General features: G+C 39.7%; 1 protein-coding gene across 1 annotated transcript; it reads left to right on the top strand.

The window, feature by feature from the left end:
- Window positions 1-13,149: 13,149 nt before the first annotated feature.
- Window positions 13,150-15,431, top strand: lratd1 (LRAT domain containing 1). The gene is made up of 2 exons (XM_006797203.2): window positions 13,150-13,306; window positions 13,743-15,431. Exon 2 carries the CDS (start codon window positions 13,780-13,782, stop codon window positions 14,566-14,568), a length of 789 nt encoding a protein of 262 aa, XP_006797266.1. The 5' UTR covers window positions 13,150-13,306; window positions 13,743-13,779; the 3' UTR covers window positions 14,569-15,431.
- The last annotated feature ends 10,738 nt before the right edge of the window (window positions 15,432-26,169 follow it).

Below are 26,169 nucleotides of genomic sequence, written 5' to 3'. Positions count from 1 at the left end.
CCCCTCCAATGTTAACCAAACAAAAACAGCCATTCCATATTGTCACCCTGGAATATCTTTCACAACAGTTGCATCAGGACCATACAAATTGGGCCTGCAGGTCCACAGTTAAGGCAGGTATAGAATCTGTGTTTGATTAGCTCTCAAACTTTTTCTGGCATGCACCTTATCAGAAAGTCCACCTAGAGTTTGAGGACCACTGGATTAGTGTAACACGAAGTAGCTTTTTTTTGGGGGGGGGGGGGGGGGGGGGGGGGGGGGGTTGGAAAGTATAATTGTTCCTCCTGTGTCAGTGCGATGGAGATTAAGACAGAAAAAAAAATAGAAAAGCCAGCAGGCTGTGTTTCACTGGGTGTGATCATATTCTACAGCTACAGTTGCACACAAGAAAGAAAGAGCACTGATATAAGAGCTGTGTCCAGGAAAATGACCTCTGCTTGACCTCACTGGTACTACTCGCTCTCTCCCATAAAAAAAGGGGGGGACTCACATGCACTTCTGATACACATGCTTTGGTGGGGTTGCTGATGTTGGCACATTTGTGCTCTGGGACAAGAACTGCTTCATTGGCACTGATTACTGCTTTATCCTTCCCCTGCAAACACTGGCCAACATCACCCTGCATACCAATGTACAACACCGACCAGAGAGGGTGAAAAAGAGGGGATGGGTTGGCAGCGAAAGACGAGGGGGTGGGGTCGGTGGGGGACAATTGATGGCCTGGCCTGCTTACTTTGATATGAGCAGACCAGCAAAAAGAATTAACATCATTACCTTCTGCTACTATTGTGCATTAGATGCATCAGTCTATAAATCAAATCTGTCTGAAGATTCCTTCAAGCTCAAAAACTCTTACAGGGAATTCAGAGAGTGTAAGATTACTGTGTTCTGTACATATAGCAAACAGCAATTTGGGGGCAAATGGATCAAATGACATACATTTAGCATAAACTCGGTGTGAGAGAAATATTTGTGGGAATAGAGTTCATGTACTAGATAGATTTTTTCAGTTGTGTGACTTTTGTATTACTGTACTGTCTTTACCTCGCAATATAAAGTGTCTTGAGGTAACTGTTGTTGTGATTTGGTGCTATATAAACAGAACTGAATAGAATTGAATTGACCGTTTGTTTTGTTTTATGACACATTGGTGTGTTGTAACCGTTAAGCTGTTGCCATTTTACATTTATCTGCCATCTTGCAGTGAAACAAAAGCAAAAGTGGCATTTAGCTCACCAGCAGTGATGAGCAGTTATTAGAAAGCATGATTCTTTTGCACACAGTGCAGCGTTATCTAACAACGTTATTCAGTTATAAATGAAAATTGGTGCTTGTAAACACTAAAAACACACATTTGGTTTTTTTCCCCCATTTTCAGGTTTGTAAAAAACAACAACAACACCAAAAAACCACCATATTAAAGTAAATACTATCAGTAGCTAAATAGTTATCATCTAGATGTGAACTCGGGGAAAGGAGGCCCTGAAAGGTACAGGTGAGTAGATGGAGAGCAATTGAAGCACATGCTGGAGCTGGCTGGAGAACAAAGCTGAAGCTGATAAAGGGAGCAGAGAGCAAGACAGCCTGATGAGTGCTGACTTGATGGTAAAGTGTGGAGCGCAGAGCAGGACAGGCAGGCTTTATCTAGTGAGATTAGACGGCGGAGAGCTGGGTGAGGTAACAGGCACAGTGATTAGTGAAAGAGGTTTTCCTGGGACATACAGTTAGGTCCATTCTGTTGAATAAAGACACTTTTTTTTCTGGTTTTGCCTCTGTACCCCGCAGTGGATTCTAAATCAAACACTCAATATGTCATTGAAGTGGTTACTTTCAGCTTTAACTGATGGGGTTTCCCAAAAACACTACATCAAATGGCTCAAAAATAATTGGGCTAACTAACATAATTCGAAATATAAGGATAATTGTTTTTGATACATGAATGAAAGTCCTTTGCACTGAAGTCTAGAACCCATAATAATCACAAATGCTGTTTTCACCCTTGAGATGCTCTCGTAAGCCAAATTCAGTTGCTGCTTGTTTGTGGTTTCTCTGCATTCAGTTGGAACTTCAGTAACTGTAAAGTATGGGCAGAAATCTGTGCCATCAGAAACTGAATTTGAATAAGTTAAATTTGAATTTGAATTGCTCGGATTGAATCTGAATTGTAACTTGAATAAATGCTTTTAAAAACTGAATATGAATTAGCCTAATTTGAAATTCAATTTATTGGTTTGAAAATGATCATCACTAAATTGAAATAGAATTTTATATTTTGAAAATGAATTCATTTGCTTTGAAACTGTATTTTATCCTTTAAAAATTTAGCTCTCGAATAATTTCAGATTCACTTCTCACCATTCAGTTTCAGTTCTACAATTCAATTTCAGTTCCAAAATTCTGTTTTTTTGGGACTTGCATCCGGTTCCGGTTCAAGAGTAATCAAGCGCAGATTAATAGAACTACGTTTTACTTGCGGACCGAAAGTGTTACTGACAGGAATCTACAGCATCTTGAGCTGAATTAAGACTTCAGAAGTCATTCGTCATGTCGAATGACCAGCGCATAAACTCTCAGGTTGGTAATAAATGTATTACATGTATAAGAATAAGCGTCATGTTAACAAATGATAGCCGTACAGTAACTTTTATGCTTATTGTAGCTGTTAGCTAAAAACGCTAATTTAGCGTAGTTTGCCCTGGATTCAGCTTTGACAAACAAATATGATCGACTGTTTCTAGTAGAATTCCAAAGTTGTCATCTTGTACCCTCTCAGAGCCGTATGCTTGCAGAGACCCCTACAGTAGGGAAACATGCAAAACAGTGTCCAAACCTTTGTATTTTAGCTTTATTTATGTCTTACACAGCATCCCAACTCTTTAGCTCCGTTATTGTTTGTTTTTTCATGAAAGAACAAGGGAACAAGTCTTTCCTGGCAATGATACTGCTTGTCTGTTATTTTTGAGCCTCTGAAAATGGAAGACTGTGTTTAAAATTTGCTGTAATTCCTAAACATGTAATCCTTTTTTAGCTGAATTTAAATTCTGCAGTAGTTGTGCACAGAGCAAAACTTGCAAAATTTTTAGCAAATTATTGACCCAACTGTAGAAGCAAAGATTAGTAACTTAAGTAGTCAGTCTAGTCTTAGACTTGTACCTTTTACATACTTGTGTGTTTCTTTTTCAGAGCACAATGACCCTAGCAGGACTAGGAGATGTTGAATCTGCAGAAGTTAACATCTACAGCCAGATGGAGTTCAGATGTGTCAGATATTGCCTCCTGAGTGACTCACAGTCTGCTGCCTGTGGAGAGCAGATAAAACCTGAAGGAGGACCTACTTTTGAATGGAATACAGACAGAGTTGGAACACACTGGATCGCGCACACCCGCCAACACACAAATATAACGGTTTCCAAGAATATATTCGCTGATTGGGTCTGAAGTTTTCTGATAAAATACAGCTAAAAATATATATAATCTCAAGATGTGACTAAACTGCCTGTCCTATGTTTGATAATAAAAAGAAATAAGAAAATAAACACAAGTGACTGACAACAAAATCTAACGATCACAAACACATTCATAGCATTTTTAGAGTAGATGGACATTGTTGCACAAAAACAAACAAACAGTGCAACAAATGAAGTTGTTTTGTATCACAATAGGAGCTCTGGCTGTATCTGGAGAAACACGGAGGGAGAATTTCTTGGAACTGGTGTTGTACAGAAACACTTTTGCCAATTCAATTCTTCATATTGGCAAAAGGAATGTTTCGTGACCAAACTATTCCAATTTCTTCCCTTGTTGAATTGCAAGATGTCTTGGGACAGCTTGATGCCATATGTGACTGTCTGGACATGAACCAGGGTCTTCAGCCAATAAAAGACTCAAATGTTTAGACATTTCTGTTAAAGCTATAATGTCAAACAACCAATAAGCAACTAAAAGCAAGCGCATTCGCCCTGTTTATGCCCTTTCCGGAAAAGAACCAAACTCTTGGCTTCGTCTTTTAAAGTAACATCCATCCTCTCTAATTGTTTGTCTGTTATTACTAGGAGGAACAGATGCTTGTTCATGATGGCAAACATCTTCTATTTATGGTACAATTAATATGACAGGACAGCCCAGCTGATTTCCAGCACCTTTTTTTTATCTGCATATTTAATCTACATTTTTGGCTCATGTACAATATCTCATGACAATCAAAAGTAAGGTAGCTGAGAGAGAGAGAAATTAGAAAGAAATACAGATTGTATTGCTGTTAGAGCAAGTCTGCAGGCAGAGTCAGAGTCCTACTGAACTATACTGCGCCTATTTCTCATTTCTCATAAAAAATAGATTGTAAAGTGAGGGGAAAAATTGACCTTTTACCCCGCTTAAAGAAGAGACACATATTACTGATTTTGGGTGGATGGCAAAAACGAATGGAGTCAAGTTAGGTCAGGTGTGTTTCAGCTTGGATCAGTTGACAGCCACCATAAAACAACATATGTAGCAGTGACTCCCAAAGTTGGCCGAATAAAGCTGAATAAAGGTGTTTGTTAGGTAGCACTTTATAAAACAACCCATAACTGAGGATGTAATTTTACTCATATTAAATAGAGTTCAATGTATTTTATCGGAAATTAAAATGCAGTTATTCTGGTGTCTCTACCAGTATTTATAGCTACTTATAAGGGGGTAACAACTTAAGTTTTAAAGGAAAGAAGAAACAGAGTACGTTGTAAGCAGTGTTGGTCAAGTTACTTGAAAATAGTAATTAGTTACTAATTAGTAATTACTTCTTAGAAAGTAATCCTGTTACTTTACTGATTACTTATTTTCAAATCTTCTTTTAATTTAGTTACTTTATTACTTTTTAAAATATGATACACGACCATAATACGCAATAAAGCAATAGACATTTTCTTTGCATAATCCATCATATTAAATTGAATCAAATGAAAAAACAAAGTTTAATTGTCTTATTAGTTTTAATCATTTAATTTTATGCACATTGCATCAAGCAAAAATTAAATTATGTGCAACATTCTCTGACCTGAAGAAATTGTTTTAAGATTCAAACCTATTTTCTGCATATTCCAGCATATAAAATAAAATAATTTTTTGTGTTTACACTCGCTCTTTCAAATAGATGCAAGTAAAACACGGCAGAAAATAAATAACATCATCATTCAGCGGCAGTAAGTACTGTCGCTCTTACGTCTATTTACACCTGTTTAGCAGGAGTGGGGTGGTGCAGGTTTGCCCGGTGCTGCAGCGGTCAGTGGGGGGATCCGGGGGTTTCTCTGTGAATTTCACTTTCCCATGACAGTGTTCAAAGTGCTTGTTCTGATATAACGTTTAATTTTTCACTGTAGAAAGAAGTTTTCTTCCTATGCAGAGTGTACAGCAGACGCTAATGTTTTTGTCACTTTTTAAGGTAACAAACTCAAAGTAATGTCAGTACTTCCAATCTTTAAACGCTGCATTGTCGTTCTCTCTCCCACAATCCATATTATCCATCGTTGATCTGCACACGTCTGTTGCTGCCACGGACATCGCACGCTGGTCATGAGACACTCTTACAAAAAAAATCACGGTTTAGTAACGCAGTAATGCAGCATGCTTACGGGAAAGTAACAGTAATCTAATTACTTTTTTGCAATAGTAATCCCTTACTTAACTCATTACTTGAAAAAACTAATCGGATTATAGTAACGCGTTACTGCCCATCTCTGGTTGTAAGTAATTTAAAGAAATGAATAACTTTAGGCATTTTACAGGACAGGAGAAATAATTAAATTATAAGTAGTATAATTTTAGTAGTAGTAGTATGTATATATATTTATATACAAATTGTGTTTATTTTGTTCTTTTCAAACATACTTTAAGAAGTTTTGAAGTGGAGTTAAAAACTAGATAAGGGTAGCATAACAGATGTTTATGATTACACAAACATTATGTAGGAGTAGGTAATGGATACTAAGTATTGATATGTAAATATGAAAATATCACAAAACAATGTAATATTTTAGACATCCACATATATCAGTTCCAATAACCTTAAATGTTGTCAATAAAAACAATGGCAGTAAGAAACAGTTTTAAATAGTTCTGTATATCATTACTATCACTTTGACTGTCAGATCAATCTATTGGCCATGAAGGAGAGGTCAAAGGTTAAATGTGAAATAATATTTTAAATCTTTATACAGTATTTTTTATATGTTGACATTACACGCCACACTTGTAAGAATTATAGTTATAAGGCTTTTTATCAATTTTCAACTAATAAATCGTTAAGTTGACCTTGAAGACTTTTGCGGATGTAAGTCAAACTTTAATGAATTGTAAACATGACCCCCACTCGACACAGTTTTATCAGAATTCTTTCAAAACTTTTTGAGTTATTGTGTTTACAGATAGAATGACACACACGTACACAAACGCTACCAAAAACGTGACCTCAGTAGTGAAGGTAACTATGAAATATGATTCGGAGGTTTAAGCCACTTTAAGCTCTTAACTTCCTAGGACATATGTGGACATCACATCTCGGGATGTTTAGACCAAAATACTAAATTTTACTCTACAAGGACCTGATATCCACTAACGAGGACATTATACTGCGACTGCTCTATCAAAATGTAAAACAAATGTCCTCATATGTAGCTCTCATTTTTCTCAGAAACAAAAATCAGGTTAAAAAACAACAACTGGTAATTCTTTGTTTTTACATTCATCAGGTCCCAGTCAGCCCAAATAGCAAAGAGAATTTAAAAATCCATGCCATGAAAGAGTTCGAATCTTAGGAGGATAATTTAGTGTCTCTACCAGTAAGTATTTACTGGGCTGTGTTATAAAGTGCAACTGCCTTTACACTACTAATAAAACATGGAAGCATGTGAAATAACTGCCAGGTTAAACCAAAGCACCAAATATCACAAGACTGAACACCAAGCCAAGCATTTTAGGCTTGCATTCTTCACCACTGTGAGTAATGAAAAGAAACCAAAATGTCACAATGTTTCTCAGAATATCTTCTGACAGTATAAAGCTTGTTTGGACAACTTAGGACACTTCTTCACTTTGCTTCACTAAAATTGTACTTATTTATTTTTTTCTGAAATGTCACACACTGAAGTTGTTTGTATTTCTTCATTACTGATAGTCAGTGTTTAAAAAAGCTTTGTGTGTCTAAGCAAAGGAGAGATTGTTTTTGTGGTATGTGGGTGTAAGGTTAAAATAGTTAATCTGCAAATGATGAAGTTTGAGAACCGCTGCTGTACTGTGTGATATGTAAAAGATAAACTGCATCCACACTGGAAGGATTCGCTCCAGGGTTGCCGAGGTTACTCTCTAATGTTTTGACTACCAGGTTACATGCTAGTCAGACGTTTCCTGCACGTTCATTGATAGACATTTCAATTGCTTGCGTGGAAGTTGGGAAAAGTTTAACTCTGGTCCTGCCCACTTTGGTGGCAGCAGTTATTGCAACTGTAGCCGCTTGATGTTTTCAAACGTCATTCACATTCTCTCCACTTGTTAAGCGATTTTGTATCAGCCCGGCTTCCAGCTCAGAGTGTCAGTGACTGAAGCTGTCATGTTTTTAACTGACTACTGCAATGCTCTGTGTCTGGTTTTACTGAACAGAAATGAGGCCCTAAAAATAACAAGTACTCATTCTTAGCTTCTCAGATATTTAAGCTTAGTTTTTGAAAACTCTTGATTTGCAAAACACCCCATGGGCTCATGATGTCCCAAGCACCAAATATATGAGTACATCATAAAAGAATTCCTCTCAGGCCTTTCAGTGTGGCCATTAAGCTTAGGATCAGGATGTTTTCATGACAAGTAATACAAACCATGAAGCAGCATATTAATGGCTAGCCTCTTGTTATGGATGTATCAAATCAGATGTTCTTTTAGCTTAAAAGTGATCTGTTTTCAGCTTCCTGACATATATTGGTGTTTGTTTCTGCCCCTCTGGGACTGGGACCCTCAATATAAACTTTCATTGAGAACAATTTCTTCAGTCTTCAGCATGCTAATACGTTTATGTTAGGCTAGCAACAACTCAGTAGCTAGCTATTAGGTAACACATCGTTATATGTCAGCATATAGTCATATATGTCAGAATATAGAATAACTGTCCAATCTTCAATGCTTTTTTGTTTTCCATGTTTGTTTATTTCCAAAGTTATAGCAGAGCTGCAGGCTCTAGTTTTTTAAAAATGCTCCTGTCAGAAGCAATCTTAAATGGAAACTAGCATGCTAATTTCCTGCTAACATAAATCCTCTTTTTCAGGAAGACCTGGGAGAACAACCACCTTGGTCATGTTATTGGAGCTGAAAGATTTTGAACCATTTTGGCTTGTAGACGTTCCAGTCTTGTTGGGTTGCCTAGGTAACCCTATAGTATTTACTTCCAGGTCGTTTGTCAATCAGCGGTATCCTTTGCTGTCATTGGTAGCCACTTCAATTGCTCTCCTTAAGTTAAGAGAGAAGCTGATCTTGCGACCCATTCACTTTGTGCCACCAGCAGTTATTTCGCCTGTAGTGACTTGAAATGACCTCTGGTCTCTGATCACCGCATCGCTGCCAATGCGGACACAGCCTCAGTTTTCAAATCTAGCCGCTGTCAATTGCTGACACTAAGCTACCCCATCCAAGGCAGATCCTGAACTACCAGACAGTTTGAGTGCTTTTTTTTTTAACGTAGCTATTCCTAACCTCTCACCACTATTCATAGAGGAATGGTACCTTTTAAACTGGAGAAAAACAAAACAGTAGGCCCGCACATCTAACCCCCCACTAAGCCACTGCTCATAACAACTGAGTCCAGTCTTCATGGACATCTATATTGCTTCACTCAACCCAACAAGATACCTGCTTGCCTCAAAAAATCCAAACCTATTTCGAACTCAAGAAGAATATCTAACATTAAAGCCTACAGGCTTGTGGCCCTGACATCGCTGGCAATGAAGACATCTGAGCACAAATTGGTGGCACACATTAAATTAGTCACAGCCCCCCTGATGGATTCGCTACAGTTTGCATACTGTCTAAACCAGCCTACAGATAATGCAGTCAACCTGCACCTCACCTTATCTGGAAACCGAATATAATAACATAAGAATTTGACTTGGTAATTTCAGTTCTGCTTTTAAAACTACAAACCCTGTAAAGCTTTTCAGGAAACACATCAGCACATCACTTTTCCTTTGAGTCCTTGATTTTTCTTTTTAAAGGGGTCAAGTTGTAAGATTAGGCTGAGTCCTTTTTACCTCTTCTCCCTCTTCACTATTGACTTTATATCAACAGCAAACTCTTTCAGGACTTTAAAATATGTGGACTAATCTCAAAAGATAGAAGAGGAAACACAGGTTGGAAGTGGAGAAGTCACTGAAATGGTGCGGGAGAAATGAATGAAAATAATGACATGGGTTATCAAACATAACCTGGAAAATTGCTAAATGATGTTCCCCACTAAATTGTTTCTTTCTTATTCTAGTGCCATTACCAGTTTTTGTAGGTAAATTAAAATTTATAAATTTTAATTTCAGATAAAAAACAAAAAATCATATTTCATTCTAGGGGAAGTGTGCCCTTAGTCACTGGCTGTATTATAAAGTGCTGCCAATTCTACACTACTAGCTTTGTGACATAATGTTGATAGTCGTAAGGTCATTAGTCAGGCATGCTTTGCAGTTTAGATTGGAACAGATAAGCACAAGGTTGAAACCACGTTGGCTTCCATACTTTAGAGAAGGCTACAAAAAGACAACAGTCACCAGACACTTTACATATTGATTATAGTTGGTATCTGACCACTGTCCACGATTCTGCTGTGTCTGATAGTTAATGGTTGTCCAACCACCATTGGACAGTCTCTGCCCAAGGGATTAGTTTCACAAACATTCCATGGCTCGCCACCATCCACCATGCACAGAAATCCTGATTCATTGCGTTGTAACATGTCTTTGAGCAGGTTCCTTTGAAACAATGTTGTCAGCAGGAATACTGAGGTTCAATAAATGTTTAAAAATGTATGATTTCTATACATTAATGTAGCTACAGTGGAGCCACGGTAAATGTTTTATTTTGTGCAACCAAGTGTATAACTATGGAAAGACTCAACCATCATTGCTATTAATTCCCAATCACTAAAACATTATGCTCTGATTAAGGAATAATAATCTGGAAGAAAACTTCAAGGGGATTATGGATTTTGACGATGATGTGTTAATGCCTACCGTCTGTATAGTCAGAAATGATATGATGAAAAGATATAACTGCAATGCATATTTTTCAGGCGATATCCATGACCGAAAACGGCAGCAGTCATTTGTCTGTCTTAGTATGATTAGCGTTTCTTTAGCGACATATAAGATGTTACAGACCAACATCATATCGCCAAAATCTCCCAGTAACTATAGGTTGACAAGTTTAAGGCTGAAATACATACAAAGTGATTATATTAATTACAGCAATAACAATATATACACATGTAATACTGATGAAGTAAATAACTTTCATCCAGCACTTACATGTGGGACATGGTACAGTATGTCACAAAGACAGAGAAGGTAATTGCTGAGTAATTTTATGCAGCTGCAACCTTTATGCGGTGCCTGACTCTTCTGCAGAATGTAATGTTTGGCTCTTTACGTAATCACTTAACTGTTTCTTATACTGAGCAGGCTGTCTCCAACAACTCCAAAAACCTGGCACCCAAGAGCAGTAGTAATTTTACCTGACACTGCTCTTTAGCTGACCCTGGTCTTTGACCTGCCTGGAAAGGCACAAGCAAAAAGATTATTCTGTCCGCGGGGATCAATAGAGTATCACAAAAAGCTTACATTGTATTCTTCTCTACCTTGGTGTTTTAGTTGAAGCGAGAAACTGAGAAAAAGGTGATCTCTTATATGCTATTTTAGTCATTTAGAGGATAAAATCCTAAAATGCCACATATGTAGCAAATGATATACAGCATGCAGGTCTTTAAAATGTCTTTCCATACCCCACAAGAGCAACTCCACATGAACACAAACACCTCTTGTGCCTCAGGGGTTTATGACTTGATGTAGTGTTGTTTCTTTTTCAAAAGACGCTCCATTTATATTGCATATATTGAAAACTTTCTCAGCCTCTTTGTCCATAATACTATGACGCATTTGTCACAGTTTGCAGGGGTACAGCACTACAAGATCCATTAGTGGGATGAGCTGCTATATGTACTGTTGCACTGTTGTAACTACAAAAGACAGACATGCATTTGTGTGCACACTGGTTTGAGAGTCTCTCATCGTTCACATGTGAGGTAGACACGACTCCATTTGTACATAAATTTGTGGACAGTTGGCCACGAACATGTGCGCGTCAGTCTGTTTTATCTGCGTGCTATGGCACCGCGGCTTACATGATTTAGCTAGTAATTAGAGAATAGAGACGTATCCAATTATTGGGGTTATGAAATATCACCCTGTCTCAGTAGTTATTCCAGTACTGTCTGCACCCTGCCATATTATTACGCCAGCTGCATATATGATTAGTTGTGTGCATGTGTGTGTAAAAGAGAGAGGAAGAAGATAGTGAACGAAAAAGAGTAAAGTATATGAGTCTATCCAGAAGAGGCGGTGTCGACAAAGGAAACTCATTTATGCTCAATGTAAATTATAGGTGGCAGGACCACATGCTTGTAGGAACCGCAGCCAAAGCCGTTGCACACAGTCCCATGACACCTTATGTGTGTGTGTGTGTGTGTGTTTTGGTGGTGGTGGTGGTGGTGGGGGTGCAGCATACTTGAAACGTAGCAGCTATGTTTTAGCTACTGCATTTCTCTAACTCTCTAGTACATAAAAACACACAAAGGAATACATAGTGTGCATCATGAATTGCACCACTCTGCTTGCAGCTTCACTGCAGGCGATCCATCAGATGCATACACTCTTGCTCTCACATGGCAGGCTAGATACACAGGAGGAAATACATGTGTGACTGTGTGTGCCTGCCCTTTATTTGTGTGGGTGAGAGTGTGTAAATATGTACAATCATATCTCACTTAGTGAAAAAGCCTCCACTCGCTCTGCCTGTCACCAGCGGAAACAAAGACCAAGGACCGTTCAATATTAGCAACTGGAGAGCTGCTATCTCCAGCCATCTGGGAGAAGAAAAAGAAAGCTACTCTATGGATCTCTCCAGATGCTACCACAAAGCAGATTTCCAAAGCAGAGGTATACAGAGAAAACATTACCTCCATCGAGAGGGTTTGATATAAATGGCAAGATGGCTATCTGCTCTGGGTGGTGATGATGAAAAGGGAGACATCACCGCAGACTGGAGATGGCACAAGTGCACGCACATTTATTTTGCATGCACAATATGCAAGTATACAATATATTATGCAGAAAGTGAGCCGGGTTGAAATTTGATATGGTTTTCATTTTAGACATATTTTGTTCCTAGACGCAACATCAGTGCAAAGTGAAATATTGTAGACCTTGTATTAATGTCTCTGTAGGCTCCTTTGTTTTCTTCTTGCCTTGCACACACACACTCGCACACACCTGCCTCCAGCCCCTCCCTTAATGGTCTCTACCAGGCACACACTGACAGATATGAGAGTACAAGTGATGCAGTGTAGTGAAGCAGGTGAGGCATGCGGAAATAATTTACAAGATGCTCATGGGAACTGGAGGATGGGACCTACTCCTGTGACATTTGTCACGTCCTGCAGTAACTGTATGGATATGATAAGGATGCAGTTTGAGGAGTATTTTTTGAGATAGCAGAACTGTTTATAGAGCACAGGAATCTGAACTTTTCTCATATATTCCTCATGAGGCATGCGAGTTGTTATCGCAGGTGACTGCTGTCTTGAACTTATACGCGGACTCCGCTGATCATGTAGAGAATTCCTCAGCTCTCTGACAACAAAAACCATGCCACGGTAACAGTCGCCTATCGCCGCCAGCCGCCCTAAGCGCCCCTAATTGGATCATCTGATTGACTGGCATACTCCTCGGCATTTTTCATTGGCAGGGCGGTAATGGAGCCCTGACTGTGCTCCAGTAAAACAACCTAAAGGCGGAGCGCGGAGGGAGAGGCGGAGCTCTCCTTGGTACTTAAACGGAGGTGGCTCTGGTAGAAGTGAAGCACGAGCTCACGACAGCCGGACCGCACAGTGAGCGGTGCGAAGAGTAAGGGATAAGAGTGAGAAGAAAGGGAAAAGGAACAAAAAGAAAGAAGGAGAGCAGGGGACTGCGCGGCCCTCTGTACTAATGGACCACAAGGATATTTAACCGCTTGCCCTGGGAGCGCACAGGTATCCTCTTCCCTCACTGTCTCTTGCCATGCGCTATGCGTAAAGGCACCAGGTTGCCTTTTATTTACAGCAGTTTCTCTCATCCGTTTCAGCTGCCGTTCTTGTTCCGTTTTTCTTCTTTTTGTTTGCACGTGAATCACCTCAGCTTTTATACATTGTGCTCTAATTAGTGGCTGACTCATATGTGCGAAGAGGGCAAGGGGCAGTAAATCATCAGTGCACTATTTCGAGTTTTCCTGTCTCTCTGTATAGTGCTGAGAACTGTTGAGGGCTTTCTTCCACTTCTCTCCAGTACCGAGCAAAATCATCCACATGTAGCAAAGCGTTTGTGAACAACGCGTCTTGTTGTGTGAACGTTTAACACGTTTGTTTGATGCCGTATTTTACAGCTTATGACACCCGCTCTCATTCCCGTGCTCTCTCCCTGTCCCCTCAGACACCGCAGTCCATGCCTCTCCCTTGCCAGGTCATTGATGGGAAATCAACTGGATCGGATCACCCACCTCAACTACAGCGAACTGCCCACGGGGGATCCGTCCGGGCTGGAGAAGGACGAGCTTCGAGTCGGCGTCGCCTACTTCTTCTCTGACGAAGAGGAGGAGGTGGACGACCGCACTCCGTCTGACTGCGGATTCACCAAGGACCACAGCCCGACCGAGGAGGGACCCTTATCGGTCAGCGAGGTGGAGTACTCGGCTTTCTGCTCCCAGGAATGCATCTTCTCCAAGCTGCGGGAGAACGAGGACTTGAATGTGTACTCGGCCAAAACTTTGCTGACTATGTGCAAACCGGGGGACCTGCTGGAGCTGGTGGCCACCGCGCAAGCCCCCCACTGGGTCATCTTCGAGCAGGACGACCAAATCATTCATCTGCACAAGGGCGAAATCCGCAAAGACAGCCTGCTTGAGATCAGCAACGGCCGCCACGGGAGAATAGTCAATAATCGTTACCGCTATCGGCCGCTACCCCCTGACCTAGTGATGCAGAACGCAGCGGGACACGTGGGCCTGAACAGCGAGGAGATATGCTGGACCAACTCGGAAAGTTTCGCTGCCTGGTGCCGCTTTGGGAAACGGGAGTTCAAAGCCGGGGGAGAAGCGCACTCAGCGGAGCAGCAGTACTTCCTCAAAGTGCATCTGTCCGGCAGCGAGGTGCACACTCTGGTCTTTCGCAGCCTGGAGGACATGATCCGGGAGAGAAGGCGAGTAGACGCCAGTGGAATTCTCAAAGAGCTCTCTCTGGTTAACGGGGGCAAGGAGTGATCAGGGATTCCGTTTGATATCGTCTCCTCCACCCGCCCTCCCTGCCTCCTCTTTGCCAAAGCGCACGGACGCACACTTTTGCGCACACAATAACGTACTGGCACACAAGCACACGGACGCACACATGCAAGGACCTGTTGGTGTTGGACTGTCTGTTTGTCACGGATGGGGCCTGGGTTTTATTTCTTTTCGTTTTTTTTCTGGACCAAAGGCGCCCTGTGGAATTTCCATCAAAATACAGTGTTGAGAGAAAAGAGAGCGCGGCCATATAAACAGACAACGCCCATTCTGGTTAGAATTCGTGCTGAGTGGGACACACGATTTCTAAGAAACTCATTGTTCCCGATAAGCGAAATCACCTTTACAACCCCTCCCCACATTGCGCACACGGCTCGGTTTGGTTTCTGTTTAATTTCTCGGGATAATGGAATTGGCCCCTTCTGTATATAGGGTGCCTGCTGCAGCAGACCAGACGGTGAGACCGGCAGAAGGAGAGGGAGGGAGGGAGGGGTTGAAAGATAGGATTTGGGATGGCTCTCGAGAAGTCTCCCTTCTATTTTTTTACTGTTAGCTTTAAAACCTGGACAAACAACGACATAGATTCAAGCCACAAATTCACAGACAGTCCTAGCTGATTACGCAGTTGCCTAAACAAAACATTTTGGCTTGACCAAGCTCCCCTGTTGCCATATCAAAAGTATTGTCATTTTCACAATGCTGTCATCCTGCTCCACAGCACTGGATGTATGTGTAAATTGTGTTCATATACTGATTTCGATTTGAGTCCCTTATTTTTGTATTTCAGTTTAGTGGATTTAACCCTGATCTCTCTCTTTTTTTTTTTTTTTTTTTGATTCAAATAAATGGAGGTTGAAATTTGAAAATAAGAACTTGGTCTATCAGGTGTTGTTTGGTCGCCCATAAACACACATGTACCATCTCACATTCTCAGATGCACACATTTACACACTCATGCACACACACTTTTGAATTATTGATGTTCTAGTGCCTTCTGACCTGCCTCCGGCCAAATAAGCATCATATATCTCCACATCATTTGGAGGTAGAAAATGGTCATTTGCATCAGACACATAAAGGCTTTATGAAAAATCCATATAGAATCTGAGAGTTACAGTATAGGCAGCTGCTTTAAGTCAATGGGGGAAAAACTTTTTGCTTATGTCCACAGGCTATATTCATTTGTGTGGGTTTTATTCTGTTGCTTTTCAGTCTTTTCTAAACATTTTGATCTCTCTGACGTTTTACCAGCCATACAGCCACATAAGTAAAGTTATGCTGGCATTGTGGGACATAGTTTCTATCTGCATTGTAAACAAGATGTCCTCCATACAGTATAATAGTATAATTCTTATCAGGATGGAGCACACTGTGTGCTTTTATGGCACCGATGTTGTATTAGTCTGCAATGCCTTTATCTCTGCAGTGTTGTTATTACTCCTCTGCTATGAGTGTCAGACAGTGCCTTTATTTTCTTGGGATTGTGATCTGATGTATCACTGAAGGTGGGATAAATCAAGTCTCAAAAAAAACAAAATCAAAAAAGCAACAACATCTTCCATGAAACACCAGAGAGTAGGTTTGTGGAAAGGTTTTCCTGTGTGGTGTTCCTTTGTTAAGTCTCCTCCACTTGATTCTGTTCTAATTGCATATATAAATGAGCAGCTAAGCTCTCCCTTAGGTATTAATGATTTTATCTATGATTTTTTTTTTTTTAATTTCAACGTGGTCGTGAAAACAGGAGCTGCAGTTGTTTTAGCTAAAGCCAACTGAGGGGAAAGGCAGACAAAGAGTTTGTGTGCGACAGAGAGAGAGAGCATGTATGCAGGGTTACCCAGGATGTGTGTGTGTGTGTGTGTGTAATGTTTTAACTGCTTTAACTGATTGTTGTGGAGACATTCCCAATCAAAAAATGTCTCATGTCCACCCTGTACGTGTGTGTGCAGATGTTGCATTGTCAGCCTGCAGATGAATTCATGTCACAGGATAAACTAATGAGCTTTTGGGCCTTGTAAATGTTGCCTTTGGAAGATTTTCTCTAGCTATTGTCCTAAATATGTGATTGTACCAGCTTTCCTGTGATTCTATTGGCACATTTCTCTCACGCGTCCTCTTGTTTTCCTCTAAATCCATTTACTCGTCACTTGTCAGCACCTCCCCATAATTGCTTTGCATTGTACTCCTTGCAGACCAAATTAACGGACCAATCTGTGTGAAAAATGAGCTGAAATTGAAATCAGCACGTTTACAAAATTATTCAAAGTAAAAACAACAAAAGGCAAACATGTTCTCCCTGTTAACGATCATGAAATCCAGATGGATCCAGATAAACTCTTTTTACTGTTGTTTTATGTTTTTGCTTTCTTCTGTGTTCTGGCTGTTTAGTATGTTTTTGAACAGACTCTGTGGTAAACTGAGCTTGCCTCAGGTGGGTGATTATGTGTGCGCATGTATGTGTGAGTGTGTCAGCCATCCCCCCGTGAGCTTGAAAAATCAGGGTAGTGGGGCAGCCACTGTTAGAGTGTGTGTTTGTGGTCTGTGACTAATAGGCCTCAGAGAAAGATTCACAAGTGTGCGTGTGTGCGCGCGCACGCACACATGTGCATTTTAGGCAGACATCGCACCACATTGTTAGCTCGAGGAGAGGCTTTTGCCATCTGACATCACGCTGTGTTTGTGTGCATTAGTTTCTGCTCTTTATATAGTCTACCACATATGTGAAAGTGTGAAACCCAACTGCCTGAAGTGTGTTCCAGCTTGCGTGTGCAGATGTCACTGTGTGTGGTGTGTGTGTGTCAGTATGTCAGACGTGTTGTCTGCATGTATAGCAACAGTGAGCTGCATCTTCTATCCATCAGTGAAGGTAAACCCCTTCTCACTATGGAAACCATGGACACTGTTTTGATGTGTATCCGCTGAGGTGTTTTGTGTGCTTGCATTTTTATGTGACTGTGCAAACCCTCTAAGGCTCAAAGCTAACTGTTAGCTTTAATAGCAAGTCATGTAAGACAAACATAACAAACAAATCTATCTCTTCTTTTCTCTGTCTATTTTCATCTCTCTCTCTCACACACACACACACACACACACACACACACACACACACACACACACACACACATACACACTTAAACCGACTCACTAGAGACCATCAATTGTTCCTGGCATGGATGTCTTCAATTCACACAGGGGTTTGTCGTCAGTGTGTGTGCATCTGGACAAAGCAGATCCCAGCTAGCCTGCTGCCAGCTAAATCAGTGGTCTCAGAGGAGATGTTCTGGGAGGAGGGAACACGACAGAATATCCTGTCTGCATGATGCCTTTAAGAGGATCTCCCTCTAATCTAGATACTGGTCTGGACTCCCAGTAGATTTGAATATCTTTTTTCTTTTTTTCCCTCCTCCTGCCACCGTTCTTTATGGGCACCATACGGAACAACAACACAGCTGGCGGTGTAGATGAGGCAGTGGCAAATGGTTTACACGCTGTTAAAATGTTGGTAACAGTGGTTTCCTGTTAACATCTGCTGTAAAATTGTTTTGCTTTTTACATATTATATGCATCATTACTATAGCTCCTACACCTACATGTTGACATTTAAACCTGATGCATTTGTAATTGGAATTACAGACTAAACCTGCTTATCGGTGTCCTCAAAGTGCTTCATTATGGGGCCGATTGATTAAACCTACGACAGGTTTGTATATGAACGATGCTTCTTTAAAACCCAGTGTCCGCATCTTGCATTATTGGCAGCTAAATCCATGCATCCATATAGTTTAAAGGATAAATCTGGTTTCCTGCTTTTTTTCCTTCTTGTCAACAAATGTTATGAAATAAAAATACCAACAATGACTTTATCCTGCAGAGAAATACAGCCTGTTTAGTCGAAGCTTATCATAGCTTATTCTGTGTATGGTGCAGAATATAAAAACAACATGAGTGAACCACAGTGTTACATTTAAGTGTTTCTTTATTATGATGAGGATGGGCACTGATATTTGCATTCCCACTGCACTAAATTCATGGTTCAACATCATCGCCAACAAATTCACTGTTTGGGTCTCTCCCTACTGTTTGCTGTTTCAGAAAACTCTGTAACCCTTTCTCAAATACAAAAGTATAACAAAACAAAGAACTGTTGCGCTTGTTGCAAAAGCACTATGAGCCACGTCTTTGGAGACTTTTACGCTGTGGGAAATGAGCTTTTTTGGCATTCTGCCCCCTCGCCTCAGCATGAACTTTGTGGGTAAATCGGTTCATTAGATGCCTACAGTCACTAGAAATCACAAAAGCACTACAGGTTTCTAATCAGTCACTTTTGCAATTAACAAATGAGCTAACCTTTTATTGAAGGAAATTACCTCTACAGGTAAATAATAAAAAAAAAAAAAAAAACAGAAAAGGAATAAATGTAAGAACAAGTGGCCAGCATGTATTGAAATAAAAGAGAATAGTACAAGTAAAATACACTTACATTTATTAACAGGAGAAACAGAGAAGTACTTAATCTTCTTGTGTGTTTGTGTTATTCAGTGTGAGAGCCCAGTGTTTCTCGTCCTAACAAAAGAAGGCTTGGAGGAAAAGGAGGAACCACTGCTCTCATTCAGAGTTTGTGTGAACAAAGAGCAAACCAGTAATCCCCTGCTAAAATCATAAAAGCTTGCCGCACCTCTAAACAAGTTCTTCCGCTGAAGGAGACTTGTATGGAAACACTACCTGTGCCCCGCCTAGGTTACGTACAACAGGTGGGCCAACTGACATGCAAATAAACACGTCTGTTTAAACACGATCCTTTGTCTGCACTACAACACCACTAAGTAAACGCTGTTGTCAGTTAATGTCAGTTTTTCCTAGTCAAATTTAATATGACTGTTTGAAATGTGCCAAGGTCATCTGGAAAGGTTCTTTGTTTCAATGAGAAAGCAATGCGATGTTTGGCTTAGACAATGTGATGATTTACCCCTTACATTTCTTCATTTAATGGCCTATTGAGGCAAAAATATTCAGATCCTGTACAACATTTAAAAAATACTCCATTACGTGCAAAATCTTAGAAACATTACCCTAAAACACTACAAAAGCGTTTATTTCTTCTTCTTCTTCTTCTTTTACTACTACTACTACTATCTGACTTCCACTTGCTAAAAGATGCTTAATGAATTAACTGGTGATTGGTTATTGAATTGGATAAGTGGTTAATAACATGTACTATTTTTTCTTTTTTTTTTGCTTTCCAATACTCTTGTTGTTTAATCTATAGCAACGTATTATTTTTTATAAGATGATTATGTTCATGTATGAGTATCTTAGATAATGTTTAATCTAGTGCTCATTAAGGCTACGTTCACACTGCATGTCTTAATGCTCAATTCCGATTTTTTGATCAAATCTGATTTTTTTGTCTGCTCGTTCACACTACAAATAAAATGCGACAGCAAATGCGCTCTAGTGTGAACGCTCAAAGCGGCCCGCATGCAGAAAAGAAAATGTTTAGTCCCAGAGCAAACAATATTGTTTGACTGTTGGCCCTTAATATAAAGACTTCGGACTTCACGTTTCCCAATTTTTGCTTTAAGTTATTTTGTTATTTACATAATAATGTAGATAACCTAGTAATTATTGTTATTGCTGTTTTAGAGGAGCGGTGCTTCAAAGGATAGTTGCAGATTTCTGTCAGAATCTGCAGATTATACAGTACAAATAAAATGTTCACGTTTCTCCAACATTGTCTTCCCAGCAGTTTCACCGGATGGCCAGGAAGCGTTCGCGATGTCTTCTCCGGCGCTGATAATTGGCGTCTGTCTTGTGTCAGTGACGTAAAAGACGGATTTAATGCGACTTGACCGTTCACACAGCAGTCACTTTCTGAAACATCGGATATGTATCGGATTCAGTACCACATACGAAAGTGACCCAGATCGGATTTGAGCCGTTCACACTGTCATACCATGATCAGATATGGGTCGCATAGGGTCAAAAAAATCGGATTTGATGCGCTTTCGCCTGCAGTGTGAACGTAGCCTAAAATGACGTTGACGCCATAATCGCATCAATGCTGCAAATCTCTGTTAGCGAGTTACACCCCGTGCGTGGGCCTGGACGCTGCTAACACATTAATGAGCCAACCGCGCTAACGCATTGACGCCGTGGAGCACCACGCATGGGCCGATCCACGGTAACTCGCTAACGCAGATGCAGTTATGGCGTTAGCGTCATTTTAACGAGATTAACGCTGATAGCACTAGTTTAGTCTCAAAGTATTGGGATCCTCTCCAAATTTTAAGGTTGACTAAAATGGGAATAGTCATGTAAAACGGGATCTCTAAATTGCATTCTGTGCTTGAATATGTGTACTCATTAAAAGTAACTTAATGGTAAACAGATAGGTAAAGCGTTACGTCCTCTGTATAGCAATACGTTTGTTCTTAAACGTGAGTAGCAAAAGAACAAAAAAAACCTTGCGGATGACTAAAAACCCAACGGTGCCACTTCTTCCACAGCCCACAAACTTTCTGTTTTAAGTGCAGGTTTTCCATCATTTCACTGTTCTTCACTGAGCTGAGGGCTGAAATGGCCTCAGGATATGTGTTCTGCTCCGGCGGCATCGCTCTATCCTCAGTGTCAGGAATCAATGACCGCTAAATGTCAGCACAATATTGTCAACAGCTGTTTCAGATGTTGTAGAGTTCCTTTCATTCATTTGGTTGTACCGCTGCACAAACATTACCTTCATGTTTGCTCTCAACACCAAATAAGAAGCTATTTTCCTGCTAAAACAATGAACTATCTCGGTGAGGCCATCGTGGGATTCATGTATTGGCAGGATGACATTTGTAAGGTGAAATTGGGTGAGAAGGAAATTTTAAAAAGTTGACAGCAGAAGGCACTTCTCACTCCTTTGACAGCACTTTATTTTTATTTATTTTTTTAAATTTTCTTTATAAATGTCTCACCACATTCGCGTTTAGGCTTTTTTCATAATCCGTTTTTTACAAAGCAATTAAATCTGCCCCATTTACAGCTTTTGTCTGTATTTTCTGTGCATAGTCATGGTTTGCAAAAGCACATTTGTACATAATAATGAGCATTTTGGAAATGATAAAACATTCATGCAAAGTGAAAACTTTCTTATCAAAAGAGCACCGCTCGTATATTAATGACTGTATGTTGTTAGCTCCCCCGTGGAGGACAGAAAGTAACAGAAACTCAGCGGCTCTAATAGGTTTCCGCAGGATTTGACCCTGGCTTGACCAGCTAAGCGACAAATGCTTTGCCCATCAGCCCACCCTGCAGCGCTGACTGTTTTATGCATGTGGCGTCATCTTACCTCTCACTTCTTAACGAGTGAGAAAAGAAACTGTCCACAGGCTGTGGCCCAGCACAATCGCACTTTGATTAATGAAAAGACCCAACACAGCCCCATCTTTCCATCTCTGTGGTTTTAACCCTTCTTAAAAAGTCACAGCAAAAGGTTACTGTAAATCTCATTATGAGCATTTCACAACCTTCCCGCTACTAAATGTCATTCTCTTAACATTTTTTTGTCCTGCTTTACTCCAGAGTGTTTCCTTAGCAAAGGTTTATATTTTACTGTTTCATGACTTTATTCTTTATTCCTGAAAAAATTCTCCCCTTTTCTTCTATAATTGCACGCTGTTGAATAATGCTCTCAGTGAATCTGTGTTCACAGAAAGGGAGGATGTCTTTGATTTTCTTTTAACCTTTCAGAAGTTTGTATGAGGGTGTGATGAGCTTCCTATCTCTGCATGCATCTCTGTCTGTGTGGGTAAAAACTAAAGAGTGTGTCTAAGACTGTGTGTGTCCTGCAAAGGCTTAATGGGTGAGAGGTTGGTCAACAAGCATGAAGCTTTACCAGGGAAACAGCGTGTGTTTGAATATTTACAACAGCAATCATTCCTGGTCTATTAATACTGGGTAATAAAAAAACCTCGTTGCTTTATAACAATTTAAAATTATGAAATATAGCTCAGTATTTATTGACTTTCTACTACATTTAAAAAATCTTTTGAAATCAGAACAATCAATTTCAACTTTTATTTAACCTGCCTTTAATACAGTAAATAACTTTAACACAAAAGCAGCATGATGTCTGATGATGAGCAAGGCAAACAAGGTAAAATCCTCTGAAATTAGCTCTGTAAATGGTGGCAGGGCACTGCAAACACCTGATTAAAGGAAAACAAAATCTGTGAACTCTGAAATAATTCAAACAAGCTGTGAGCAACAATCAAACTTGGTGTTGTTTTCCTTCTCTATGTCAGAACTGTAAAATTCTCTGTTGACTGTTTTCTTAACTCCAAAAAGAAAATACGCTAGAATTGATAACTAATAATGAGAAGGCTACATTGATGTTTATGATGAAGTTGAGGCAAATCTTCAAAGATGAGGAAAAACAGATGGAAGGAAGGACTGATTACCAACCAGGTTGCTTTGGGACCCCAAAACTGCAGGGAATACCTAAGCCCAAAGCACACTTGGTTTCAGCTCACTGAAAATCTATTTGAGAATGCATCACTTGTTATGGCTCTTAAATTAGAGACTGCATCACTTTGTCTTCTTTTCCTTTTTTTTGTACAGGTTTTGTATTGAACTTCGAACAACTAGACAATTCAGAGATACAAAAAGGCAGGAAAGCACTCTTGTCAAGAGTGTTTTACTAATCATGTCAGTGATCACTCTGAGCAATTCAGCTGCTTTAATTTATGAATGTCCTTTTGTGCTAGCGCTCAGTGAAGAGTTTTTTTCTTTGTAGCCTACTTTTCTCTAAAGTGTAGAGAAATATTAAAGACATCAAAGCTGTGACATAACATAAAATGTATTATGCAATGAGGAAAAATGTAAAAAAGGAAAATTTATGTCAAAGTTCAGTGACAGCTTTGCACATATTATGACTTTTTTCTTTTACTAAATTCAGTTGTTGTGTCAAGGTAGGTAAAACCTGGGTTGAGATCTAGTGAGTCTAATGGTCAGTGTTTCATTCCTAACTGTTCTTAACGCTGTGACACTGAAGCATGGGAGCCATAATAAAAGCTGATAGAAATTCAAGTAAAGCTGCTCCAACGCTCAGCTTTTAAACATAAGATACTCTGGACCATCTTTTGCAGAAGCAAACAGTGGCATCTAAAGTGATGCGCCACCCAGCTGTTCACAACAACAAGTCACAGATTAACTGATGAGTGAAACAGATCATTCTGTGAATTGCTGCTATGTGCCTTTTCCATCTTATGCAATAATTGATGCTAATATTAACAACAATTTGTTAAAACCACAGGCAATGAACATTATGCCACTTTATTAAAATCTGCTTGTTAACATGGGTTTAGAAAAGTGCTCTATAAATTTAAGATAATTAGCTATAGCACAATTTCAGAGCAAAGTGAAGGTTGAGAAGGTTGAGGTTCAGAATTATTATTATTATTAATTTTGTTTACTTTATAGATGCTGAAATTTATAATAAGGGATGAGTGGGAAGGAATCTGAGTGGACTGTAGAAGAGCAACAACTGCCCATGCTTAAGAATATGTGTTTTTATAAACAACAATACAATTTAGGCAAGGTGAAGTGCATAAAAACTCACCGCTACATGTCAGCAGATTTAAGATACTATCTGTGGCTCTGTGGTGATTGTAGGTTGTTTTCCTCAGCTGGGTATCCAGGTCCATTTACTCTGGAGGAGGCTGTAAAACGTTTGAAAGGAGTCCGATACGAGTCAGTGAGTCAGTGAAGCTCACTTCTGATCGATGGCATCGAGGCTGGGGTGAGTTGTTCAGGATATGCAGACATTTTCTGTAAGTAACGCAGCTTTTTTTGCTGCTGTTAGCAGTTGTTAGCCTCTGTTAGCGGCTACTAGCAAGCATTAGTGAAACTTTCCTTGGAGTGGGCCTGACATTGTGGACCCCAACACTTAGTGAACACAATGTGAGATGAGAGGAAAAGTGTGATTTTCAGAATCCTTGAGCCCAACGTTTGCTAGCTTAATGTTAGCTTACAACCAGTTGTCGTTGTTGTTTAGCCAGCTCGCAGTCAGCTGTCCAGGCACAGCTGAGTCGTATGTCTAATCTCCTGACAATAAGTAATTAATAGGCATGTTTATGCATGTCTTCATATGTGAGAGCCTCGACTTCAGTTCAGCAGATGAGGTTTGAAGTGAAGAAGCAGGATAATCAATGTTTATTTAGGAGTACAGCATCTTCTTTTACATTACAAAACCTCAAAAAATGGCTTACTGTACAGTACCTTTAAGTATAAGTATGGTCAGATTGTCTGAGTGCTGCAGGTCTTAAATGAATTCTCCTTTGCACTTCTCTTTAAAATAATTTCTACCAAGGTCAAAGAAAAGTAATTAGGGAAAAGACATACAGTACGAATCTTTTACCTTGGGTCACTTTTTTATGTCCGATACCGATACCGATATCATAGATTTTGATATCATATGATATCATACGATACCAATATGAATCCGATACAGTGTTTTTTAATCAATAAAACTGTTTTTTTTTTATATCTTGCTGCTTTTTGTATAAGTTCATACTCAAGTTAAAAAAACAAAACAAAACACTAAAGCCATTCTTTTATACCTGTATGTAAAAAATACACTGCACCCAAAATATTTCATAGTTCAGCAATACTGATCAATCTAATAAACTTAAACCTACTCCATCCTCCCTATTCTGGTATTTTAAATAGTAAGCAACCTAACTAATAGCGTTCTAAAACTCCCAGCAAAAAATAAAAAATAAAAAAAAAATAAGGAACCACCCCCCACCATGATGCTTAATTGACGTAATCAACTTTAATTTGATGCAGTGTGAAAAAAATGCCCAGAAATAAAAAAAAATTTCAAGAATAATTAAATAGATTCAACATCTTTCTTCAACAGAAGTGCAGACTGCACAGACGGTACCTTCCCAAAGGAAAAAGTGTATATTAGGGTATATTAGACTTAACAGTTACTATATACAGTAATGGACTTCTATACATTTTACATCAGATTAAAACTTTGGGTGTAAGATTCAGATAATTATTAAAAACTAGACATTTTAAATGAGAATAAGAAAGAAAAGTATGTCTTTGTGCCCCCTTTTCCCTGTTCATGCCCTATCGGCCCCCCTGGCTAAACTTTGCTAGATCCGCCCCTGCACAGTTACCAGCCGTCAGCTGCGTAGAAAAGGATCCTGGTGTAGAAAGTAATATTAAATAAATTCTAACAACAGCTTATCAAGCTTAAACGTGCTGCTTTTGTTCAGCCACTGGTTTCCTCTTTCTGGTGCAAAGTGGGCGATAAACAAACAAGAGAAACAGACTCCTGACAGAAAAGCCGATCAGCTGATCATTGATCAGTTTCATGATTGAAGTAGCAGCAGGAGAGGGAGAAAGAAGAGGCAGTCGCTCCATATATCGGTTGTTAAGCTTAACATGGGAATGCTTTACAAACATTCAGAGATGAACTTACACATTTGCTTTACTTCTCTCTGGGATCACTTCCTCTGAGATGAAATGCTGGATTTGTTAGCGAGGCTACTAATACACACAGCTGCTCTATGACGAGATGCATACTGC

The sequence above is a fragment of the Neolamprologus brichardi genome, chromosome 15 (genome assembly GCF_056152115.1).
Source record: "Neolamprologus brichardi isolate AB-2024 chromosome 15, ASM5615211v1, whole genome shotgun sequence".
NCBI lineage: Eukaryota > Metazoa > Chordata > Actinopteri > Cichliformes > Cichlidae > Neolamprologus > Neolamprologus brichardi.
The sequence above is the reverse complement of the archived record's forward strand: the minus strand, read 5'-3'. Positions and strand labels throughout refer to the sequence as shown.

Excerpts from the sequence above, each read along its gene's own strand:
- lratd1 (XM_006797203.2), top strand. The coding sequence starts at position 13,780 with ATGGGAAATCAACTGGATCGGATCACCCACCTCAACTACAGCGAACTG.